General features: G+C 38.7%; 2 protein-coding genes across 2 annotated transcripts in view; one reads left to right on the top strand and one right to left on the bottom strand.

Moving 5' to 3' along the window:
• Positions 1-1642, top strand: part of FAM185A (family with sequence similarity 185 member A) — a 90741-nt gene extending 89099 nt beyond the window's left edge. The window contains exon 8 of the mRNA XM_027539753.1: positions 1013-1642. Coding sequence (XP_027395554.1) covers positions 1013-1044 — 32 coding nt within the window. The 3' untranslated portion in view covers positions 1045-1642. The remainder of the gene's footprint in view (positions 1-1012) is intronic.
• FBXL13 (F-box and leucine rich repeat protein 13) overlaps positions 1-25305 on the bottom strand; it is a 217273-nt gene that overhangs the window by 872 nt on the left and 191096 nt on the right. Inside the window, exons 19-20 of the mRNA XM_027539757.1 lie at positions 14166-14300; positions 8806-8969 (exon numbers count right to left, since the gene is read on the bottom strand). Of these exons, the coding sequence (XP_027395558.1) occupies positions 8806-8969; positions 14166-14300 (299 nt within the window). The remainder of the gene's footprint in view (positions 1-8805; positions 8970-14165; positions 14301-25305) is intronic.

The following is a 25305-nucleotide window of genomic DNA, read 5'->3' as shown; positions in this document are numbered from 1 at the left end:
ATGACCAAAATGATTAAAAATATGTGTTCCTGAGAAAGAAGAAAGCAAAGAAATCATCAGAAAGCCATTTGGGACCCCAGTTCCAACATGGGGTGGTGGTGTTTCCCACACCACTTAACAGTTCTAAGATACCAGCTGGCCATCCTATAATTCAGCCCATTTCTAACACTATATATCCAGGTATAGCATTAGATTCTACAAGTTAAGAGTTCAGACCCACGGAAAACCTTCCAGATGTCAATCTCAAGTCCAGGTTGTTACCTGGGCTTCTGATCTACTACCTAGAGCTGCTCACAGAAAACAGAGACATTTACTCACTGAATCACTGGTTCATTAAAGGATATTACTCAAGAACAACCAGGTATCAGAGCTGCATGGGGCAAGATATGGGGAAAGGATGCCAATCGTTGCTTTCTACAGGCATACCACTCGCCCCAAATCTATGCATTCAGCAACCTGAAGATCTTCAGCCTGTTCCTTTTGGGTTTTTATGGAGGCTTCATTATGTAGGCATGATTGATTAAATCACTGGCCGTTGGTGACTGAGTCAACCTCCAGTCCCTCACTTCTCCCCAGAAATCAGAGGGTGATTTTTGAAATCATCCTGAAAATGTTTCACTCCTCTATTCATGGTTGATTCCCTTGGCAACCAGCCCTCATTCTTAGGTGCTTTCCAGAAGTCACCTCCTTAACATAAACTCAGTTGTAGTAGAAAGGGACTTGTTATGAATAACAAGACACCCATCATTTCGCCTTGTGGCTCTGAATCAGTTTCAGAAACTGAAGGTAAGAGACCAAATACTATGATAAAAGATTCTTCCATTGCTCTTATCACTCAGGAAATTCCAAAGATTTTGGGAGCTGTGAGCCAGAAACCATGGAGGAAGACCAAATACATATATATAAGATAAATTTTGATCCTCTGAATGACCAAATATATATGTCCTATAAAGCACAATATTTCAACATCAGAAAAAAAGTATATCTAACTTGAAAATAATGTCATTTCCAGGACAGAAGGATTTTCCTGGGAAGCTGGTTTGAATGGTGAGATCAGCACTAGAAAGGAAATAAGTAACTGGCAGCTTCTGCAGGAACAGAGATAAGTAACAACATTTGCCCATGTAGGGGATTCTTTGCTTGCTATTACTGTATATTACATTCAGTTATTAATTGCATAAGTTTGGAAACTGAGTCATTAATATGGAGGCTGATGTCATATACTTAAGTTTGTGTTCAGTGGCCATATGAGTTCTGGTATGGCTATGAAATTTACAAAAAAGCTAAGATACATCAGTTGTTTAAAAGACCATTTCACTTCAGTCAAATCTTAGGTAGTTTAAAATAATTGTAAGCAAACTCAGCAGAGAGACAGCCAAAGCATTGCCAGTTCTGTTTCTTACCACATTGCTTTTTGGCTACTCTACTTGCACTCATAAAACTTACAAAAGTTTAAAGAACAATTTAAGGAAAAGCAGTTGTTATACTAATTTCTAGTTCTGAGCCACAAATCCCTGTGCATTAAAACTTAGCAAAGAGATGTCTTCTCTTCAGAGAAATATTTATTCTCAAATTTGAAGATAAGTCTATAGTCCAATATCAATATAAAGTTTGAAAATTTATAAATTTATAAAGTCCAAAATCAATATAAAGATTGAAAATTTTTGAATATAAATTTTCAATATAAAGATTGAAAAAAAAAGCATTCTGCTAATTTTTCAATCTTTTTGAAGAAGTGTGATTCTATGTTTTAAATTACTTATATAATCTTTATGTCTTCTACGTAGAATAGTATCATGCAAAAATAATAGATATCTTTAGCTTTCTCTATTTTCTTCTGAAGATTTTTCTCCCTTTTCAATTCTATGTAGTTGACAAGATTGCCATGTTTTTTAAAGTGTTTCCTGTGAGATTTTTTTTTTTTAACCTCAAAAACCTGCCACAATATAATACCAAATGCTGGGGGACTCAGAAGCATGGTTAAAAGGTTAAAGCACTATCCTGGGCAACAGAGATCTGTTGTTACTTACCCTTCAGCCTGTCTCTGCCTGTCTAAACTTTGCCTGTCTTTTAAGACTCCAACCCAATGTTACCTCCTCTAAACTTTCCTAGGAAGTTGACCATAGAATTAGTTTCTTTCCAGTACATAGTTTCATGGTATCAACTGTTTATAATTTTAGACTTTGTTATTTTTCTTTCCTTTAAGAAGGTATTTAAGGGCATATCACATTTCTTGGTATCTCCTGAAATACAGCAGTAATAGCAAAATCAAAGAGACTTTAGTAGTTTACTGAGGAGCTCTTTAGCTGTCTTATCTTCTGCTGGTTTTTGGTCTAGTTTGGTTTGGTTTAGGTTGCTGTTTCCAACATCCTAACAGCAGAGCGCTGGACACACATACTATATTTCACAGTTATTGATAATGATTTAATGCCACTGATGATAACAATACTACTGAGTTTATGCAACAAGGTCTTGACCTACAGGAAAAGGACATGTTTGGGAGTAAAAGATTTGTAAATAGTTGAGCAAATTATGTACAACCTTTGGCCTCAGAAGAGCAAGAGTTTTTGAGAACTCTAGTTAACTGGTAAGAGGATAAGTACTCTTAATGCTAAGTTTGTTCAGTCGCTAAGTCATGTGGACTAGAGCCTGCCAGGCTCCTCTGTCTGTGGAATTTTCCAGGAAAGAATACTGGAGTGGCTTGCCATTCCCTTCTCCAGTATTAAGTTTGAGGATACATAAATACTGGGTAATAGAGTTTCTCAAATGACTTATAAGACCCAGGAAGATAGATGGTAGGTAATGTGATATAAAAAGTTAGCAAGTAATGGGAGTTTGAAAAAGTAACAAGAAAAAGAAAGTTGGGGATTTTGACTCAATATAGACAAGAAAAATAGGGAATGAATAGGAAAACTACTCATTAAGTGCAATATCATGTGACAGAATAAAAATGAACTGCATATTAAAAAAGAAAAAGCTGCAGATTGATCCCTGGCCATGGATGAAGTACACAGTACTTCTGCAATTCCATACTACCTCTACTTTAGCTGTTAGTGATAAGCACTGCTCTGCCTTTTACCCACAGTCAGCTTCACTGAAACTAAACATCAGAGGGCCTCCTGGCCATTGAAGGTGATCCAGACAAGAGAGGAACAAAGGATCAGATCTGAGACCCTCTTCCCCCAATCACAAATGCCAGGAGGTTAAGGCTTCCTCAAGTCTAGAATGTCTCTAGGGATAACTTAGTCCTACATATTTTACCAGCAAGCATGGTCCTGGGGAAAACTGAAAAATCTGAATCTGTTTAGGGCAAATTTGGCATTAGTTTTAGAGTTGGAATACTAGTGTAGACTAGTTCCTAGTCTGCTTCCTCTCCCCCCTTTAGAAAATCTTTAGGCCATAAACTAGCTGCCCTCACCACCTTACTAGGACTTTGGTCATCCTTGCATTGACTGACTCCTAAGACACAGGACCTAACCAAGAGAACGGACCAGCATGGTCCATTTCAAACTCACTGCCAGTGAGTTTCAGAGTTACTTTTCACAACATTCTGTGTAGCTGTGTATTTGCACATAAGAACTTTTGAAAAGTATCAGAAAACTTGAAAATGTAGAAACTGAATGCTCCTGCTAGAAACATGTTTGTCTGCCTGATTGTCTCAAACACCCCCTCTTTCTTTTTAATAGCTTGATGCTCTAATCTATATGGGAGCTGGGAAATATTGAAAAGAAAATGTCTACTTAGGAATCACTGTGTGTTCTAAGTTCTTTCATGTGCATATGGAATCCTTTGAGTACCTTCTACTCAGGCTTGGCCTGAGCAATACCAAGACCTGGTAAGAAATGATTTGAAAACTGAAGCAGTCTACTACAATGGTTAGTCATTACACATTTAACCTGGTGAGAGAGGTTTCTTTGGATCAGAATAGAACAAAGATTTTCAAACATGAAATGCCACAAACAGTTGTATTACATTAGAGGGTTTAGGTTGTAAATGACTTTTGTTTTTCATAAATTAAAAGGGATTAAAAGTTCAGTTCAGTTCGGTCGCAATAGTGTCTGGCTCTTTGCGACCCCATGAACCACAGCACGCCAGGCCTCCCTGTCCATCACCAACTCCCGGAGTTTACCCAAACTCATGTTCATTGAGTTGGTGATGCCATCTAACCATCTCATCCTCTGTCATCCCCTTTTCCTCCTGCCTTCAATCTTTCCCAGCATCAGGGTCTTTTCGAATAAGTCAGCTCTTCGCATCAGGTGGCCAAAATATTGGAGTTTCAGCCTCAACATCAGTCCTTCCAATGAACACCCAGGACTGATTTCCTTTAGGATGGACTGATTGGATCTCCTTGCAGTCCAAGGGACTCTCAAGAGTCTTCTCCAACATCACAGTTCAAAAGCATCAATTCTTTGGCACTCAGCTTTCTTTATAGTCCAACTCTCACATCCATACATGACTACTGGAAAAACCATAGCCTTAACTAGATGGACATTTGTTGACAAAGTAGTCTCTGATTAAAGGTTATCCCTATATAAACATTGAATGAAGTGAAAGTCGCTCAGTCATGTCCGACTCTTTGCGACCCCATAGACTATACAGTCCATGGAATTCTCCAGGCCAGAATACTGAGTGGGTAGCCTTTCCCTTCTCCAGGGGATCTTCCTAACCCAGGGATTGAACCCAGGTCTCCTACATTGCAGGCGGATTCTTTACCAGCTGAGCTATCAGGGAACTGCCCTCAAATTTCCTTCTAGTTAATTGAGTAAGCTAAAAGAAAGAATTTGGAGCCTACATCAAAGACTGCTTATAATCAGCCTTGTATTTATGCATCAGCCAGTAAAGTAGGCAGAGAGTACTTATCTTCCCTTACTGATCAAATCTCTTGAATCTTAGGGCTTTAGGAAAGCTTGAAAATCACTAATCTAAAGACAAAAGAATAGCATAGCAATGATAAGACCTAGGTACAAAGTATGGCTCTTTTATTTGTATGACTTTAGGCATGTTATTTAACCTGTTTAAGATAGTTTCCTTATTCATTTTTATGGTAATAGAGTATTTGTGAGTATTAGATAATAAAATAGGATTTAGCACAGTACATGACAAATAATAATAGTTAAGTAATATTATTTGTTCATATTAGTAATAAAATTCAGTAGGTCCAGATTACAAAGGCCTTTCCACAAAGACATTCCCATGAGCTGGAGAGGAGAACTCTGAGTTTTATTAAGATTTTCTAACAATGCAGATCTCTTAGAGTGTTTAGGTAGTAATTTATGCTGCCAACAACTGCTAAATAAGGTCTTCAAAGAATCTCTGTACTGCTGTTCAAAGCTCTGACAACCATCTAGATTTTCTCTGCTCATCTCTCTAATGTTTAAAATTTTGGATTCCAGACCCCAATAATGTCAGAAGGATCCTTTTGCTCTTTGCCAGTTACAGACTTAACGGCTCTTCTGCTTCTTTGTGGCTCAGACCCTCCTGGATTGTTGGAGACCATCATTTGGGTCTTTCTCTGGCTTTCCCATTATGCTTTTCATTTTTTCCTTTGCCTATCTTGTTTTCCTCACAGAGGTCTATAAGTTGAAAGACTTGGTGGATACAACTGCTTCAAATGTAGACAGCTAGATTCTCTTGTCATATTTATCTCAGTTATTAAGAATTTCTCCTTGAATTAAAGGAGAATTATGTCTCTAATGGGCTTCCTTGGTGGCTCAGACAGTAATGAATCTGCCTGTAATTCAGGAGACCTGGGTTCGATCCCTGGATCAGGAAATCCCCTAGAGAATGGAATGGCAACCCACTCCTTGTGGGCTACAGTCCACAAGGTTGCAAAGAGTCAGACACGACTGAGCGACTTTCATTCACTTATTATGTCTCCACATGAGACCTCTGGAATCATTTCCTGGGATCCCTTCAGGCTCTGAGGTTGTAGAATGACAGAATATCTCATGCTGGAAGCTCTCCTGCAAAAGAGCTTTAGATAATTTGCTCATTGACCAAAAGTTTACTACTTCCCTGGTTCAGAAAGGGTAGGCTGAATAGACAGACCTCTTTGATTTGTAAAGCTGGTGAAATATTTTCAGATTCCATTGAGTATGGAGGAATTTGTATATAGGACAATTTCTTCTGAGGGCTATAACTAGATTTTATATGATTTCATACATTTTTATGTTCAAATGGAGTCAGATGTGTGAGAATATTTTGCTTTGTGATTCAAAGTCATGAAACCTCTTCCCAAGAAAAATCTCCTCCATCCTAATTTCCAGATGTTTCATTTCACCCAGACGAAACAAAGCTCTCACTGTTGAGGGAGCAAGAGCAAACAACTGCTTTTTTTAGATACCATCATGAACTTGTGTCTTCAAGGGTTCACATACTCTGCAGCATTTCCAACTCCACCCAAGGATCCCATGGGTCTAAGTGAAGAAGAAAATGCTCTACTCTTTAGATCTGAGCCCAAACAGCAAAATGAGGCCAGACCTTACCACTGCTCTAATCAGAATTTTGAAACCCAAGTATCTTGGGACCTCCTTGACTGACAAGTAGCATCCTCTCATGGAAGCTGGATGTCAAGACAGATGCTCCTGGAGCCTTACTAGCCTAGCCACCATGCTGTGGGACAGCCCTCTCCATTGCTAGACAAGGATAGAATCAGAAAATTCTAGACCGCTTTCTTACTGGATCTTAGCAGGAGTGGAGCTACAAGGGAAACTGAAATGGTTTGGCCTCTTTAGACAATAAGATGGGCAGACAAGCCGGCTCCCCTTTAAGCATGAGGGCCAAGTCTCTGTCTGCTCCTGGCTGATAGGGACAGCCAGGCCTGGTGGTAGAAAACAAAGCAGGCCTTTAACGGTCCTGGATTGGGTAAAGGAATTTTCCATGGATTCAGCTAGTTAACTAGAGTTTTGCATTGGTTGGGGGGGGTGGGGGCGGGGGGGGCGGGAGGGGCAACCCCAGCTAGTAGTAAAATCTTACTTGTTTATTTTCCTTGCATTTTTTATTTTTTTTCAATCTATGGACCTTGCACGAGGAGTGGGTAACCATGTTTAGTTTCACAGGGACCCTAGCTAAGTCTTCCATTCATTCTACTTCACATCCTACATTTCAGAAGTTTAATAATATTACCTCCCCAAAATAATGATTGGCAAAATATAATCAAAAGACTAAAAACTAAACTCCTTTGTGTAATACATTATCCATTGACTATCATCTTACCCACAGGTGATATCTTGGCTGTTTTATGATATCACAAGGTTAACAGAAATTCCTAGGACCTTATTTCATGGTGTAATACTCTGAGTTAATAATATTGATGTCAGTCATCGCCAGACCTATCAAGAAAGGTTGAGTCTCTATTCTTCTTCAACAATTTTCAACAACCTGTCCTCTTTTTTCTGATCCATTTTCAGTTGGCTGCCTTCTCCCCTGGCAAGTCTAGGCCCAGTGGAAGTGCTTATTCTATAAGTAATAGCTTTGTTTTTGTTTTTTCATTTCATTTTAGCACACATATCATTAGATCAAAAGTCATTTTCTTCCTCAGTTATCAAGTGACCAGATCTCATGGGTTCAGCTCTTGCCAGGGCTGTTTAACTAAGAAAGTTCCTCTGTGAAATCTACATACTTAGAACACATTATGTACTTTGTACCTTGATAATATTAATTCTTAGTATTCATTTTTCCAACTTTCAGAAAAGAACCTGACCTTCAGGAACTGGTCAAGAATTCTCATGTGAACACTCCACGGGTTACTTCATCAGGTCATTAAAATACTTACACGTTTTTATTTCCAGTCAATAGAAAAAAAAAATTAACAACAAAGCAAAAAATGGCTTTCTATCTAAAATCATAGGATAACACCTGATAGATTTATACCTTTATAGATTTCTTGTTTACCCAGCTGTTATTTCATTGGAAATATTTTGTAAATTGAGGAAATAGGCATTTGGCCTGTAGCAGTTATCAGAATACCTGACTCTGAGCTCTGCTGCTAAGTCACTTCAGTCGTGTCCGACTCTGTGCGACCCCATAGACAGCAGCCCACCAGGCTCCCCCGTCCCTGGGATTCTCCAGGCAAGAACACTGGAGTGGGTTGCCATTTCCTTCTCCCATGCATGAAAGTGAAAAGTGAAAATGAAGTCTCTCAGTCGTGTCTGACTCTTAGCGCTAAATCTTAGTAAAATAACAAATATATAACAAATAGCTTTGGGGGAGATGGGACTCATAACTGTTAGTCATTTGTACCTAATTGTGAGCTACCTCAAACGGTAAAGAATCTGGCTGCAATGCAGGAGACCCGGCTTCAATTTGGGAAGATCCTCTAGAGAAGGGAATGGCAACCCACTCCAGTAGTATTCTTTCCTGGAGAATTCCCATGGACAGAGGAGCCTGGCGGGCTACAGTCTGTGGGATCACAAAGAGTCAGACACAACTCAGTGACTAACACCGCTATTACTATGTCTGATGATTTTCTTAACCCACAGGAGAGATTAACTGAATGGTATTATTTTGAGAAGGAAGTAGAGGAAGAGCTAGTGATTATTCCTTGAGGAGCAGAGTTAGGGCTTTGGGCATCTGCACAGTCAAGGAAAGGGAAGCACTAAGAGTAGAAGGACTACTGGAAAAGGAGTATAAAACCACAAAGACCATTTTAGAGGTGAGCTCAATATATTGGCTTCAGTTAGGTGAAAAATAAAAACTTCCTAACTCTGAAAGCCACTATGGATTGTATTGTGAATGCTGTGGTGACATAATCTGTTTTCTCAAGAAGTAGTTCACAAACCTTTTCATATTCAGGTACATACTTACTTGGAAATAAGTCTGCAGTACTGCATCTTTAGGATCCGGAGTTGTCGGCAGCCCATTTCAAGGTTCTCAAGCATTTGGTCAGTAAGCAGGATACAACCAGAAACATCCAAAATGTGCAGGTAATGGCATTTTGCTGATAACATCTCCATTGCTGAGTCAGTAATCTGGACATAGAGCCAAAGTAACTACTGATTATTTCGACCAGCTGCATCCCAAGGAAGAATAGTATTTTGGTCAGTTTGGGCTGTTTTAACAAAATACTACAGACTAGTTGGTTTAACTAGCATATATTTATTTCTCAGAGTTCTAGAAGCTAAGTCCAAGATCAAGTTGCCCACAGGTTCAGTGTCTGGTAAGGGTCCTCCTCCTGATTTGTAGATGGCTACCTTCTTGCTGTAACTGTACATGGTGGAATACTGGAGTGGGTTGCCATTTCCTTTTCCAGGGGATTTTCCCAACCCAGGGGTTAAACCTGGGTCTCCTACATTGCAGACAGATTCTTTATCATCTGAACCACCAGGTAAGCCCGAAGGGAGCTCTAGTTTCTTTCTATTCTTCAAGGACACTAATTCCATCATGGGGGTGCTACCCTCGTGACTTCAATCTAAACCTAATTACCTCCCCAGCGCCTTACCTCCTAATACTTTCGCGCCAGGGATGAGGGTTTCAACATGTGAATTTTGGAATGACATAAATACTCAGTCTATAACAAATATAGTCAGAACCCTTGCATATTCTCTTACCATGTGATGAGCCTATAACTCAGGTCAGTGACTTAGTCTGTTTCCAGAACAGTAAAAGGTCTCTTTCAAGTGGCACTATAAGAATTTGTGATCCTGCTGTTATTTTTATTTTAGAGTTACCTATTTAGGATGGGAAACGTCATCAAAATTTTCTAGTAATATTTGTCACACCAGTATGAGCAACTTACGAAATTCTGCTGTAACAGCATTTGGCTTTAAATTTGAAATCCACTCTAAGGCATCATCAATTTGAGAAGCATAAGTTTAATAACACCACATGTTACAAAACTGTAATATATGTATTACATGAATATATATATAATATATATTAACCTACAAACAGAATCAACTTGCTATAAGAAGGGATCTGGACATCTCTGATGGTTTGTATATGGAATAATTGATTCTGGAAAGGGACTAGTAGGTGAGAGAGATGTTTGTAGGCAGCAGAGGAAAGAAGAGCAGAAGCCACAGAGACTACATGAATCTCACACTGAGAATTTCTGCTAACGGTTCCAACATCTTGAGGGTTTGCACAGATGTTCTGTAGAAGTAATTCAACTCCACTTCTTAGATTACTTCACTTACTCAAGGTCTAGTGTTTGAATTTATAGCTGAACTGAGACTTGTTGCAGAATCAACTAGATTACTCTCCCCAAAGGAATTTTTTTCCAACTGGATTTAATTTACTTTAAGTGTTTGAACATTCTAAAAAAACATGCCATGAGGCTAAGCTCTTGTTTTTTACATAAAATTGAGAGAATTATGCAGAAAACCCCTTTAATTTGAAATGTATACTTTTTATGTTTGGAAAGATAGATGTCATTGTCTAAGTATGCCCTGTTTCCAGAACATGCTCAGGACCAAGGTTTAACATTGCAACTGATTCTCACATAAATGCCTTCAGACATTCCTGCCACACTCTATGGGTCTCTGAGGATCTGATATCATTGGGAGCAGGAGGTAGCCTGCCCCTAATGAACTGTAGGAAAAGGAAAGACAATGAGATGATAGAAAAATACCAGAGAGGTAGAGCTCAGAGTACTAGGTTTTTTTGTTACTGGAGGAACTGAAAAGGAGCCCAACATTTCCTGTAGATCAGAATCCCAAGTGTTCAGTGACTGAGGTGATGTTTTTGGAACTTATGGGAGCTGGAAACTGGAGGTCGAGGTGACTGGCCACATTCTTAACTCCCAGATACAAGGTCTTGATCTCAGTCCTACTGAGCAGAGATTATGTTATTCCCATATTAGTGCTGGGTAGGATGAGGTCATAGTATTACTCACTAACCTTGGAGGTGAGCTGGTTATAGGGACCTTCCAGGAGGCGTATAAGATGCCCATTCAAGATTAACTCATGGACTTTTGGGAAATGTAGCCTAGAATGATAAGCCAGACACTGAAGTGTATTATGGCTCATTAGAAACAATGGAACTGAAATATATTAGACAGGACCACAGCCTTATGATTTCTGAGGCTGTGGGGAGTGTTCATATTATGGTCATTACATCTTCTGAATCAGAATATTCATTTCACCTGCAGAGATGGTAAAGCTCAATGCTTTTCCTTTACATTGAGATTCTGAAATAATCTACTCTCCTTCCTTTTTCTCAGTCTAGATCTTCAGTGTAGAGTGATGCATTTTATAAAATGTTATTTGTGTTATCCTCCTTAGTTTCTAGGCTGTAAGACAACGTCCACTGCACATTTTGTTGAAGGAACTCTGTCGGTTTTTCCTTACAAAAACAAAACAAACAAACACAAATCCTCTGCCGCAGTTCTTGTTCTCTTTAGAGTCTTTCCTTTTCTCATTCTCCTATTTCCCTCCCTTATTAGTGGAGCCTCTTAAAAACCCAGTCAACATCTGTGCTTTCTTTAGAGCCAGGGCAGTTCCCAGTGAGCCATGTGTTACCCATGTGTCTGTGTGTCCATGTGCAGTGAAAGCAAGGACCCCACGAGCTGTGACTGCCCAAGCTGCAGAGGGTTCATGGTCACTGCTGTCCTGATACCTTGCCCCAGCTTACTTCTAGAACCAGATGATGCTGACCAGAAAGACATCTGGTTTCCCTAGTTCTAAAGGCTGTTGAACAAAGAAGAATTTTATTGTAAACTTTCTAGATCAATTTTGTCATGATTGACCATAGCTTTCCCACCACTGCCTCCTCCTTATTGTGGGATGGTTAATGATAGAGAAATCAGGAGGTTCTAGCATCACTCTCTTAACCTACTCACTACCCAGACTGAACAACTGAGAAGCTGAATTTTTAGACCAGTTAGAATGCAAGGAGTCTTGAAAGTTCAGGTGATACTTTAATGTGTGCAACAGAAGAGGACAAAATTGTTAGTAACTTCACAATTTCTGAGGATTTTTTAAGAGATATTTTAGTTTTCTTCCCTTTGGGTAGTTTACTTCCTCTGAGGTTTTTCTGTTAATTTGGTTTGGTCTTTATCTTCTCCTTTAGAGGCTTTTCTCCTAAGTGTGGCCTCATGTCCTTGACTGTCTGCTGGTGATTAATAGTGAAAAGCTAAAAACTGATTGGACTTCCCTAGAGGCTCAGCAGTAAAGAATCCACCTGCAATGCAGAAGATGCAGGTTTGATCGCTGGGTCAGGAAGATCCCCTGGAAAAGGAAATGGCAACCCACTCCAGTGTTTTTGCCTGGGAAATACCATGAATAGAGGAGCCTGGTGGGCTACAAATAATGGTGTCATAAAAGAGTTGGACATGACTTAGCGACTAAACAAAAACAACAACAAAAGCTGAATGGAAGGTCTGAGTGCATAATATGGGCCTTCTCTTCTTTCAGCTTCAGTGGGCTAAATGAGTTATTTGTTGGAAAATCCACAAATGTCAGTATTTTTCAGTTTTCATCTTGGACTAGTCAGAGTCCCCAGAAAAAAGAATTCCAGCCTCCTGCCTGGAGGGAAAGATCTGGCAGCCAAATTCTGGATGCTGTGTTGGAAAAGTGCTGAGTATCTCTGCATTAAGCATTTAGTCACTTAATTCCCATTTTTACTTTTGTATCCAAGCTCTCAGTTTTACATGATGTCTTCCAGCCTGGCCACCTTCTGTTTTATTATCTGTAGAGTGGATAGTAGAGAGATTTTACTCCCCTCCTCCATCAGAGAACATTCAACAATATCTGGAGACATTTATTATTGTCATGACTGGAGGTATGGGGGGCAGGGGCTAGGTGCTACTGACACGTACTGGATAGAGAGCAAGGATGTAGTTAAACATCCCACAGTGCACAAAACAATCCCCCACTGTAAAGAATGATCTTGTCCAAATGTCAGTAATGCCACGGTTGAGAAATCTGGCTCTAGGAAATATATCTCAAATCTGGTGAGGATGACGAGGGGTAGTTGCCTGAAAGCATAGAATAGGGAAGGAGATCTATTGATGTACCTACTTCTCAAGAACTTTTAACCCAGTCTTCCTTACTTTAGCCATCCTCTTAACCCAGTTACAGAAGTATACAGTATTGCCAAGTTGAAGGTTATGGTGTAAATCCATTCTTTCCCCAGCTTTCTCTACTATTGGTTTAGGATTCAAAGTTGTCTCTGGTATGCTAAATTAATTCATCTATTTTCAGGTTTCCAAAATTTTGTTGCTTTTGTCTCCTACTGTTTTCCCTATCATTGTGGGCCCTTATCCTTCTTCTGCAGTTTTGGTAGCGTTTCAAGAGGGAACAAAATTATCAGGGTATATTTAATATGCCAAATTAACCCAGAACCAGAGACCTCTATTTCTTGACCTGGTGATATTATCTGTAGTATATTAAGAGAAAAGAAAGTAGGTTACAGTGCATTTTAGAAAGTATGATTCTATTCTTTAAAAAGCAAGACAAACCTTCTTTAACTATAATCTCTGTACATAGAAAAGAATTCTACGTCCTGGATGGTGGTATGACTTTGAATTTTTACTTTCATACTTTTAATATATGCAGTACAAAGATTTTGTAATGAGTATATATTCCTTTCAAAAACAGACGTCAAGAAAAATTGTCAAACACTTGAAAAATAAGACAAAAGACGGTTGCCTACCCTTTCACGTTTACTGGAACATTATTTTAACAGGTCCAACTGAGAAATTATACAAGGAATTATGCCGCTTTTTGGACATACTATTTATTATCGATTAGGGCTCAAATTCTCCCTGTTGTATTTTTGTCTAAGAGAGATGCAGATTATTTCTGGTAGAAACTATAGCTCCAAGGTTATTGATTTGTTACCTTGTAGGACTTTAACCGATTTGGGATTTAACCTAACAATCATGTTCCAACATTCTTTCTTCAGTTCCTGTAAATGCTCAGTTTGATCAAATGCTGAGTGAACTGACCTTATCATTTTGCTGGTTCTCTCATTAGTGAATTAAATAAATATTTGACACATTTTTATATTTGTATGAGAATTGTCTTTAACTTTTTCCAGGTACTACTTTTACACAAATGAAATCATAAAGCTACTTACAGTTTGGGGAAGGAGAACTCTTGATGAATACCTCAGATATGGCAAAGAAAAGTTCTATTATGAGTCCAACACCTAATTGCTACCCTGCCTGTGTTCTTTGGCAGTACTTCAATCTGACATGTCTGAGCTCTAACTCCTGCACATACCTTTGGACAGCCAGCAACACTGAGAGATGTGAGATTAATACAATAAATGGCCAATGCTTTAATAATTATATCTGATAGTTGGGGGCAATAAGAGACATCCAGATGTTCCAAGGTCAGTGAGCCTTTGCAGAATACCTGCAAGAAATTCCAAAGTTAGTGGTTTTCTTTTTTTTCCTTTTTCTTAGTCTTTATTCAAATTTTATGCCGTCTTACCCCGTGGAAGTTTATTTAGTATGCATTTCAGCTCTTGAGATGTAGATGTGTTACATTTTGTTGCAAACAAAGAAGCCATTAAGTCCAAAATCTCCTTATAACAAAAGATACTCAGACACCACTTAACAGTTCAGTAATATTCAAATTCCTGCTAACATAATTTGGTTTTCTATCACTAATGGAATTTTACCCATATGGTTAGTACTTAGAGTTATATTCAGCTCAGTGGGTAGAAGAAAAGAAATCTGGAGATAAGAATTAGATGGCGAACACTCTGGGGTTGACGCTAAAATATAATGGAAAAAGCAGTTTTTGGAATCAGATAGACTTGAGTTTTAATTTCATTCTACCACTTTATTAGCCTTGAAACCTTAGCAAGTCACTCAATTTTTCTGAGCCTCAGTTTCTTCAAGTTAGGGAAAATAATATCTACCCTCCAGCATTGTTCTGGAATGCCAAAATGTTCATCTAAAATTTCTAGGGCTAGAAAAGGTCTGGAAATCATTAAAAGTTCTTCCCTTTATCTTGGTTGTTCTTAATTTTCATTCCTACTTTCAGTAAAAAGAAAAAAAGCCTATATTAAAATTTATATACAGTGTCATTTGAGGGGCAGTTTAACATATTGATTAGTTCTTAGGAAAGATTGAGGGGAGGAGGAGACAGAGGATGAGATGTTGAATGGCATCACTGACTCAATGGACATGAGTTTAAGCAAATTCTGGGAGACAGGGAAGGACAGGGAAGCCTGGCCTGCTGCAGTCCATGGTGTCGCAAAGATTCAGACACGACTTAGCAACTGAACAACAAGCACTCAATAAATATTAATTATTACTGGAATTTGCATATGATACCAGTAATAATAAAGATGCACATTTGTGTTGTACTTTGGAGAAAACCGAAAGATACTGGTTATTTTGCCCTAAATCATCATCTTTTTCTGACCACAGTAACCATCAGTGATTCCTCTCGTCTGACCTCATACAAAACTTGTCTTTTTCAGCTGATTCAGCACTTACAGTACTTGACTCATTCCTGTTTTGTAGCTCAGTTTATATGGAGGTTTGTTTTCTCTAGCAACTAAGTGATGTCAGATATTGGAAGGGGCAGTTTGTAAGGAGATATTGAGGTCCCTGTTATTGGAGCTAATCAAGCATAGAGGGCACAACTAGGGAAATCTAGCTTTAAAGGATTGGAATTGGTCTTAAAACTCAGCTCACATTCAATAAGTTTTTCATTTAGAGTGCAATAAGTCTCTCAGAGGTACTGTCTGGAACTCTGCTTGCTTCTTATACCCCTTTCATAAGCATCATATTTAGACTACAGTAAGTTCTCAATAAATACTAGCTGCTTGCTCAATCTGTGAGTATCTTCAAGGATATAAAGACTTGTGTTTTAATAATACAGGAATTCTTATGTTGCAAGGGGTAGGATAACATTGTTTTCTATTTAGAGAATGGATAGAGTTCAAGGAACCAGAGAAAATATAAAGCAAGAAGGAATAGTTGAACTGTAAGAAAAACTTATTAAAAGATGAAACAAGCTTCAAAGGGAAATTCAAGTCTCTGCATGTCTGCAGACTCTTCAGAAGCATCTGTCAGTGTCTTGGACTGCTTGAATCAGTTCTGCTTTAAGCCTTTTTAAAAGCTTTGATATTCTTTGAAGTTAAACTTTCTCAGAATTTTTAAATTACAGAAGAACTTATAAAAATGATTAATAAGGCCTATGATGCATTCATGGTAGCATTCTCATTCAGGGAAAATCTGAGGCGCAAAGATGAGTCCAGGGCTTTATGTTTGGCATAAATCAGTGCAGATCTAAGAAATAAGTCAGAACTTTTCCTCTCTTACAATCCATATTTTCCTTTAGAGATTGTAAGTTGTATTAAGTACTTAAGCCTACAGGCATGTTTTTCAACATAATCACTCATGAAATTCCATACCCCCCTTACCCATAAGATTATTTATGCTCTTCTGGCTACAATGCTTCAGGATCACACATATATTAATACTGTTGATTTTCTTATCTTGGAAAATGCTACTCTGAGCTTATTCAAAGTAAAAATCTTTTATAATGAAAATGGAGAGAAAGTACAAAAATTATCAAGTCATGGGATTGACTTTCATCCCATGTATCAACCAGTTTTGCCATGGGTTAGCAGTCTTGAGAAGGAAATGGCTACCCATTTCAGTATTCTTGCCTGGAGAATTCCATGGAGAGAGGAGCCTCGTGGGCTATAGTCCATGGGGTCGCAGAGTCAGACACAACTGAGTGACTAACACTTTGACTTTCTCAGCAGTCTTTAAGACAACTTCCAAATCTCTTAGTTAAACAATTTCTTCTCTGTATTTCATGAATTGAATCACTGTGTGGGGGCTTAATGACTGCATTCCTAAACTGGATATGTGGAAGAGACTGAATCTCACTAATATTTACCGAATGTGACAATAATGTGCTTCTGTCAAAATCCTAATTAAAACTACCTCAAAAGGTGTCAGCTCGCAGTCTTAAAAAAGCTCACCTCATGGTGCATACTCATAAAACCATCTCTTGACTATTTATTTGCCTTATTAAGTTCTGATTAATCCTGCTACAGAGTTCTGTGTGGGAGTAGGATACAGTTTTCTACTGATAATTATGGAGAATTCTTTTGCTATCATGAACCATTTTCTATAATGAAGGCTATTTGGGGCTAGTTGAAATACAACTTCCTCAATTCTAAGTTATAAACTGAATTCAAAACTATAGTCTCTTATAATGCTTTGTACCCATTAGGCCTCAGAACAGGTAGGAGTGGTGGTTGCCTGAGCACACTGAGCTGTGAAATCTGGGCCCTGGCACCAAAACCAAACTATCAGTGCCTAAGTGTCCGCCACCATCCCTATCACCCCACTGATAAGATGCCTCCCCTGCATTCACGTGCTCCCTGCCAGGGAAACTAGGCTTAGCTTGGGCTCAGCGTTACAGGATTATACCACTTTTAGAGGAGCCTACTGTTTTTAAATATGGAGAGGACTGTGAAAGGGAGAAAGGGCAAGGCCAAGACCCAAAACAAATATTTCCAAAGATACTTTCACTGTGAAATTTCTTATCAGTTATATAGTGATTTGAGGGAATAAGCCACAGCTCAAATGTACTTTATTCCATGAAGTTTTTCCCAATTCCTCACTCTGGAAGTAATGACTCTCCAAAATTTCTGTAGCTTTAATTTTTTGTCCTTCTCACTTTCCACTTATATTATAGCTATTTATACAACTGTCTTATCTTCTGCATTGACTGTAGCTTCTTGAGGGCAGAGACCATGTCTAAATTATCTTGTGGCCAACATCTGGTATACAGATGAAGTTCAAGATGAGAGTTTCCAAAGAGAATGGAAAATGTCTCTCATCAAAGGAGTGAGGAGAATGAGCTCCCGTAGATTCCACTAAGCCCAGTCCTACCTGGCACTCTGTTCAGTAATTGCTAGTGAACAAGAGTAGTTAAGAGGACAGAGTTTGGAGTCCACTAGCCTAATTTAAAATCCTGCCACTTAGAAGCTCTGTCTCTCTAGATAAATTATCCAACTTTTCAATGTCTGAATGATCTCACTTGCAGCATGGGAATAAAATGGTATAGTTATTATGGCACCTACTTCATAGAGTTGTTAGGGGGATTAAGTGAATTAAGATGAATAAAGGAATTGAACAATGCCTGGAACATAGCAGTTAGTAAGTAATAGCTAGTAATATTTGTACCTACTGATTCTCTATGGGTATGATTTCAAAATTTTTAAAATCATCACACCATAATAAAAATATTTTGAGCATATACTTTCAAAAAATGTAAATTAAATGTACTTGTAAATTATATAGATATTCAAATATATATTATAAAATAGGTAAAAATAAAATATATGAGATAAAACTAAATCATAATAGAAGTTCTAATATTTTCTTGTCACACCAAAATAGATCATCTTGTTCACTTGCCAGAGTAAATGCTTTCTCTAGAGAAACCTACTCAATGGTATGCCTTTGGTTGTCAGTAAGCTTTAATGACATACTGGCTCTACAGACTCTAGGTATGGGTAAAAACAAGGGAATTACTTTTAAAGTATCAAATGTGACAAGTACATAAAAAGATGTCAAATATAAGAAAATTATAAACAGGTTGAGTGAGTGGAAGAAAATGCATATTGGAAGGAAGATCAGGAAGGTCAAAACAAAGTATCTCTGAATTATAATTTGAAATTAGGACTGTTGAAAGAAAATCCTAGATTTTCATCTTCAAAAAAAATGAGCTAAGTTTGGACTACCCAAAGGTCAGTTAGGTATTTTTTTGTGGCTTGAAATATAACCAATATTTTTTTCCATTTTTAAAAAATAAGAAAAGGATATCAAGTGGCCAAGTTACCTGACACTCCAGCAACCCCGTGAGAGCAAAAGGGTGAGGAAATTGCCTTTTTTTTTGCTTTAAATGATTATTAATAATATTTTTAAAATTGAAGTGTGGTTGGTTGAAGTGTTGTATTGTGCTAATTTCTGCAGTAACTCAGTTATACCATATATGCAATATTTTTTGTATTCTTTTTCATTATGGTTTATCCCAGGAGATCAGCTATAGTTTCCTGTGCTGCACAGTAGGACCTTGTTGTTTTTCCATCCTATGTATATTAGTTACATCTGCTAATCCCAAACTCCCAGTCCTTCCTTCTCCCAGCTCCCTCCGCTTTGGCAACCACAAGTTTGTTCTGTATATCTGTGATTCTGTTTCTGTTTCATAGATAATTTCATTTGTGTCATATTTTAGATTCCACATATAAGTGATATCATATGGTATTTGTCTTTCTCTTTCTGACTTCACTTAGTATGAAAATCTCTCCATGTTTCTACAAATGGCATTATTTCGTTCTTTTTATGGCTGAACAGTATTCCATTGTATATGTGTGCCACATCTTTATTCATCTGTCAGTGGACATTTACTTTGTTTCCATGTCTTGGCTATTGTGAATAGTGCTGCTATGAACATAGGGTACATGTATCTTAAAAAAGATACATTAATTAAAAATTTAATAATTTTATCTGTGTATATGCCCAGTAGTGGGATTGCTAGACATTATGGTAGTTCTTTTTTTTTAGTTTTCTAAGTGACCTCCATAATGGTCTCCATAGTAGTTGTACCAATTTACATTCCCACCAGCAGTGTAGGAGGGTTCCTCTTTCTCCATACCCTCCCCAGCATTTGTTATTTGTAGACTTTTTTTAGTGATGACCATTCTGACAGCTGTGAGATTGTACCTCATTGCAGGGTTGATTTGCATTTCTCTAATTATTAGTGATGTTGAGCATCTTTTCATGTGTCATCTGTATTCTTTGGATAAATGTCTATTAAGATCTTTGGGCAGAGAAATTACTTAAGCTATAATAATCAGCTTTAAAGAATTGATGGGTTTCTATTTGCACAGTCAGCCCTCGACTTCTTATTTTTTCTCCTTCTTTCCCAAGAAAACGGCAACTCAGAACTTTAAGGACAAAGTCACAGTGTCATCCTGTGACCTCTTCCATTTAAGAATCTCTATTGAATAATGAGTTCATCAACTGTTATTGATGCTTTGATCTCCAATTTTGGTGCATAATGGAATAAGAGATGATGTAATCAAGGGAGGTTCCTGGTCTAGAAGAAAAACAAAGGGCCAGGAATTTGAAGTTGTGTCTGTGACCTTGGGCAAGTTACTTAACTTCAAATTTCCTCATCTTTAAGAGGAGAATGAAAACAACTGTCTATCTCTCAGGTTTATTGGAAGGTAGAGAGAAAATGTGTACTCCAGGATCCCTTTGCAGACGTAATACCCTGTGTAAATGCTGACTTTTTGTCTGTCAGCAGTGGAACCAGAGAGGCTGTAGAACAATCCTGCCTGCCAATTAAGACATGAGAATACCACCTTACCACCTTCAACGTGCTGGAGGGTTTGAGATGAAGTAATATCATGCACACAATTTAACTGGAAGTTAACAAAGAGGATTATTAGAAGTCATGACATAGAAAAACCACAGCTTCTATCAGACATGCTTCAGGTGCTCAGTTCATGTCAGGTGAGGTGCAATGAGCCTAGGCATGTTGCATAAAAGAGAGATCAAAAACACATTAGCCACTTAGGCTTAAGAAGCATAAACTCATACTATTGTAGGAAAGTGAGATTCTGACATTTATTTTTCCTGCCCTTTTATTTTTGCCTTCAGATAATCTGACTTTGGGCAAGTTTTAGATTACATAGGATAAACTAATGTTCCAGGGACAGCTTAAATTGAGAGAGGCCTCCAAAGGATTATCTTCCTATAACATATTCTCTCATAGCTCTTTTCTGTGGATGTTCAACATGAAAATAACAGATGTGTGCATTCATTTAATGAATCTATCAGCATTTCAGTTGTTGGAGAATGGTTCTCTCCAGTGGGAGTAGGCAAGAAGCCAGTACTTGTGTGGGGTGTTCTCAGTTTCCGCTGTTTATCAGACATGAAAACATGGTACCCAAGACTCCATTATGCCTTGAACAGTAGAGACTGTGGGAAAATGACAGGCTTTCAAATCCCACATCCTCTGAAGTGCTGGCAAATTTCTAATTCTATTGAATTGCCTCAACAATTGGAAACACACTAGCATAAGGAGCAGTGGAGAATTCTGAGCTTATTTCTTTTGCTCATAGCCTTTGAAAAGAGAATAAAGCTTAGGTATCTTGGTAGGAGTTTGTGACTCAGTTGATTTCAGGTCCTTAGTTCTCTAAAGAGTATTTTGTTCTATTATAAATAGACTGTTCTTGGCATGGGTAGCCATGAAGCATCAATTTCTGTAACAAAGCTCATACTTATTCCAGGTTCTGTGGGAGGTGCTTTTTCCATAAGGTTTCAGATACCCAGTTCTTAATTCTACCAGAGGGATTCCTTAGTTCCTTCTTCTGAGACCATGTGAAATAATTCTGAACCTGAGATCTTCTGATATCTTCATCATAGACTGTTTAGTCAGTTACTTCCTAATAATAACCTATATTAGTGAATAAGATAAAGAATTTTCCTGAGTGGTATAGCCAAGAGATAAAGTGTCCAGACGTCTGGATGCCCCATCTTCCCACATGCAGGAGATTTCATAGCTTCTACTGCACCAGAGGCCAAGAATTGTGGCCGTTTTGGAAATGGATCTTCTGTTTGTTGCTTCCCTTACAATCAATAAACATAACTGTATCCCTGGGGAAGAGGTGGAGTTATTGAAATCCCATGCTTTGATAATTCTTAAATGGTTTAATCTTGGAAACCAAATAGAAATCAATGTTTTTTTTTAAACATTGTTGCCATGTGGAGCCAACACATCTAATCCATCTTTGGCACTGTAAGTTATTCTGTGTCAAAGCCCACTAAAACTGATTTTGGTTTAGTACTAGAGGGTGAGGTCTATGAACTGATGAGAGTGAGTGATGAGAGTCTGGTATAAACAACATTTTATAACTATTCAGAAAGTTTAGTAATTCAAAGTAGGAGTTTAAGATCAGAAAAGAGTCACTGGAGAGTCATTCAGTTCTTGTTTTTAGGTCAAGAATGAATCCAGGATGAGTGCTAGGGCAAAACAAGAATCCAGTTTTTCTTACACTTGCAGAACAGGCTGGCCGTAGGCGATTATTAAGGAGGAAGACGCAGATAGGACTGTTGGGGAACGAGGCCTTTCCAACCTGAGTAGCCATGTAGATGCTCCATGCTAGTTGTAAGGGTTTCAGTTCTCTAGCGCAGGGAGTCCAGGGTACAGGACTGAAAACCCTGAATCCTCAGTCTTCAGTTGGACTCAGCCTGGAGCAGACCCATATCTATAGAACCATTCAACTTACTAAACATTCCTGGGTCAAGCTGAAAGCCAGATGAACAGCCATGGATCTTGCTTTGCTGTTCTCCCAGCTATGAAATAGCTTATAATTTGCCCCATATGGCCACACTTCCCCTGTCCCTTATTCCTTGATCTTTCCTCTCTTCTCCCCTTTCTGTTTGCAAGTCAAGGTAAATCTGTTACTAAAGGTCAAATAAAAAGTAAAATCAAAAGTTTGTAAGTCAGGATAAAAGAGGTCAAAACACACTGAAGATTAAAGGGGAAAAGGAACTTATTATCTCAAGTGTCCAAGCAGTTAGGGCAAAATTAAGGATCTCAAAAAAGAAGAGTCCCTAAGAGAACAATGAGGGATGTGGAGGTTCTAGCACCTCCACTGCTGCTTTTACCCAAAACCAAAAGTTATCAGATACCTTTGTGATCATCAGAGAATATGACAGTAACCTAGACTTTATCTGGGCTCTTAAAATTCATCAGCAGTGCCATTTGCAAGATACCAGTAAACCAGCTTGTGAAGAATATAAACAACAAGCTAGACAGAAAAGACAACAGAGAGTAGATGAAGCTGAATCACTACCACATGCCTCTTATCTCTCTTATATGGTTATAAGTCCTACCCACTGCATTCTGATTAGAGGGTTTTAAAAGGTAGATAGCCTTCTCTGTTGGAGAAGGCAATGGCATCCCACTCCAGTACTTTTGCCTGGAAAATCCCATGGACGGAGGAGCCTGTTGGGCTGCAGTCCATGGGGTTGCTAGAGTCGGACACGACTGAGTGACTTCACTTTCACTTTTCACTTTCATGCATTGGAGAAGGAAATGGCAACCCACTCCAGTGTTCTTGCCTGGAGAATCCCAGGGATGGGGAAGCCTGGTGGGCTGCCATCTCTGGGGTCGCACGGAGTCGGACATGACTGAAGCAACTTAGCAGCAGCAGCAGCAGCCTTCTCTGTTAGAGATAATAAATTTTTTTTTAATTTTTTTCATTAAAAAATAATAATAAATAAAGAGGAGGCCATGACTGGATTTGAAGAACAATGACAGTTACCTACATCTGAATCTTCCCCTGTTCCCAAAGCCATAAAATCTATTGAGAGGACAAATAAAACTCCATAGGACCCATACATTCATCATTACTAGGACACAGAGAACACCTCACATTACCTATACATAGAGTAAAAACAGAAACAAACTCCAGCAGAGCTCCCTTAGCCACCATGAGTCTGTGGGTAAAGAGTGGGAGAGCGGATGCTTAAGACTGTCTTCAGAGTAAAGGGATGACGAGAGCTGAGAGGATGCACAGACAAAATCACTCCCAAGAAAATAAAGTGCAGCAGTAAATGCTAAAAATGCTGAATCAGACTTGGTAGTTCATAGCCCTGGACACCTGACTTGGCTATGGAAAACAGCTTGAAAATGAGGGTACCACAAACTTCCCAGGCAGCCAAATCAGAATCGTGGTTGTTGTTGTTACTGTTCAGTTGCTCAGTCGTGTCTGACTTTTTGTGAACTCATGGACTGCAGCGCGCCAGGCTTCCCTGTCCTTCACTGTCTCTGGGAGTTTGCTTAAATTCCTGTCTGTTGAGTCGATGATGCCATCCAACCATCTCATCCTCTGTCTCCCCCTTCTCTTGCCCCCCAGTCTTCAATCCAGAAGCATGGCCATCATCCTTAACCATAGCTTGACCCTGTCCCATCCAAACCATGACCATTCTGTGGATTTGCTATCCAGATAGTCTCCCATTCATTCTCTTCTGTTGCTGTTCAGGCTGCCATCTTCTCTCCCCTGGACTATAACAAAAACCTCTCAACATATTTCTACCTTTAATAGTCATAGCAGTTCTTTCTCCCCTCTGATCTTCAATCCATCTTCTATATTGCTTATTAAAGTGATTTTCCAACAGATAGGCTCTCATTGTCATTCCCATGCTGGATTAAGTATCTCATCTGAATCCTTCTGTGGCTTCGTTAATCACAGCATAATGGCAAGAATTGTCACTCTGGAATAAGACATGTTATACCCCAGCTCACATGCTTGCTTGTTTCATTATTTGGGGTAAGATTCATAACCTCTCTGAACTTCAGTCTCCTTATCTGTAAAGTGGAATCAAAAGTATTACCTACCTCATAAAGTAGCTAATTACTGAATGGGAAATACTTAGAACAGTGTCTAGCATGTAGCAGATGCTAAATTAATGTTACAATGACTAAGTGGTATTGGATTTTTCTAAGTCTCTTTATTCTACTAGACCCAGACTCAATATTCTTTAAAGATTTTAGAATGATTTCTATTTTCAAAAACAGATTATCTCAGTGTCCACTACATAGAAAGTCCAGTCCAAATGTTTTCAGTTCAGTCACTGAGCAAACTGTCCCATTTTCATAAAATCAGTTAATCTGATTTAGACAGATTATTGTCTTTACATGAGGGCGTGGAATTCTTCATTCAAGTTGAACTTAATCATCTAAAGTTTTCTCCAATTTTGTAATTGCAAATAAAATTCTAGTGTTGTACTAAGGAAACTGAAGATCTTTCTGGAAGAACATGACCAAAGAAAATACTTGAACCTTGGGGCAGCCACAGGCCCCATCTATATAAGCACAGCCAGACACACTGCAGAGAGCTCACAACAGCCACAGGTGCCATGCTTGACAGTGACCACCTACCTGCCCAACTTACCTATGGGTCTCTGCTCTTGGCTCCAGCGACTTTCAGTTCCTTACTTCATTGCTGGGCCTCAAGATCTGATTCAGAGCCCACTGTACATTGGTCATCCCTTTTTGGATGCCACTGATTCAGCCAACATCCAGGGATCCAAAACTCATGTTCCAGACTTCCAGTTTCCAGTCTGTCATGGAAGTCTGGAACTTATCAGTCCCATCCTCAAAACAAGAAAAAAGCTGAGCAAACTGAAAATCAGCAGCTCTCCTTAGATCTGTCAGATAATTGAGGTCATAAAACAAACCACCACTGTCAAAATTGGAGAGTCAGGCAAATACAGAGAATTAGGGCTTACTAGTCACAAAGAGTTGGACACAACTGAGTGATTTCACCCTCACTTTTCACTTTCATGGACTGGAGAAGGAA

The sequence above is a fragment of the Bos indicus x Bos taurus genome, chromosome 4 (assembly GCF_003369695.1).
Source record: "Bos indicus x Bos taurus breed Angus x Brahman F1 hybrid chromosome 4, Bos_hybrid_MaternalHap_v2.0, whole genome shotgun sequence".
Classification (NCBI taxonomy): Eukaryota; Metazoa; Chordata; class Mammalia; order Artiodactyla; family Bovidae; genus Bos; species Bos indicus x Bos taurus.
This window is presented reverse-complemented; position numbering and strand designations above follow the sequence as displayed.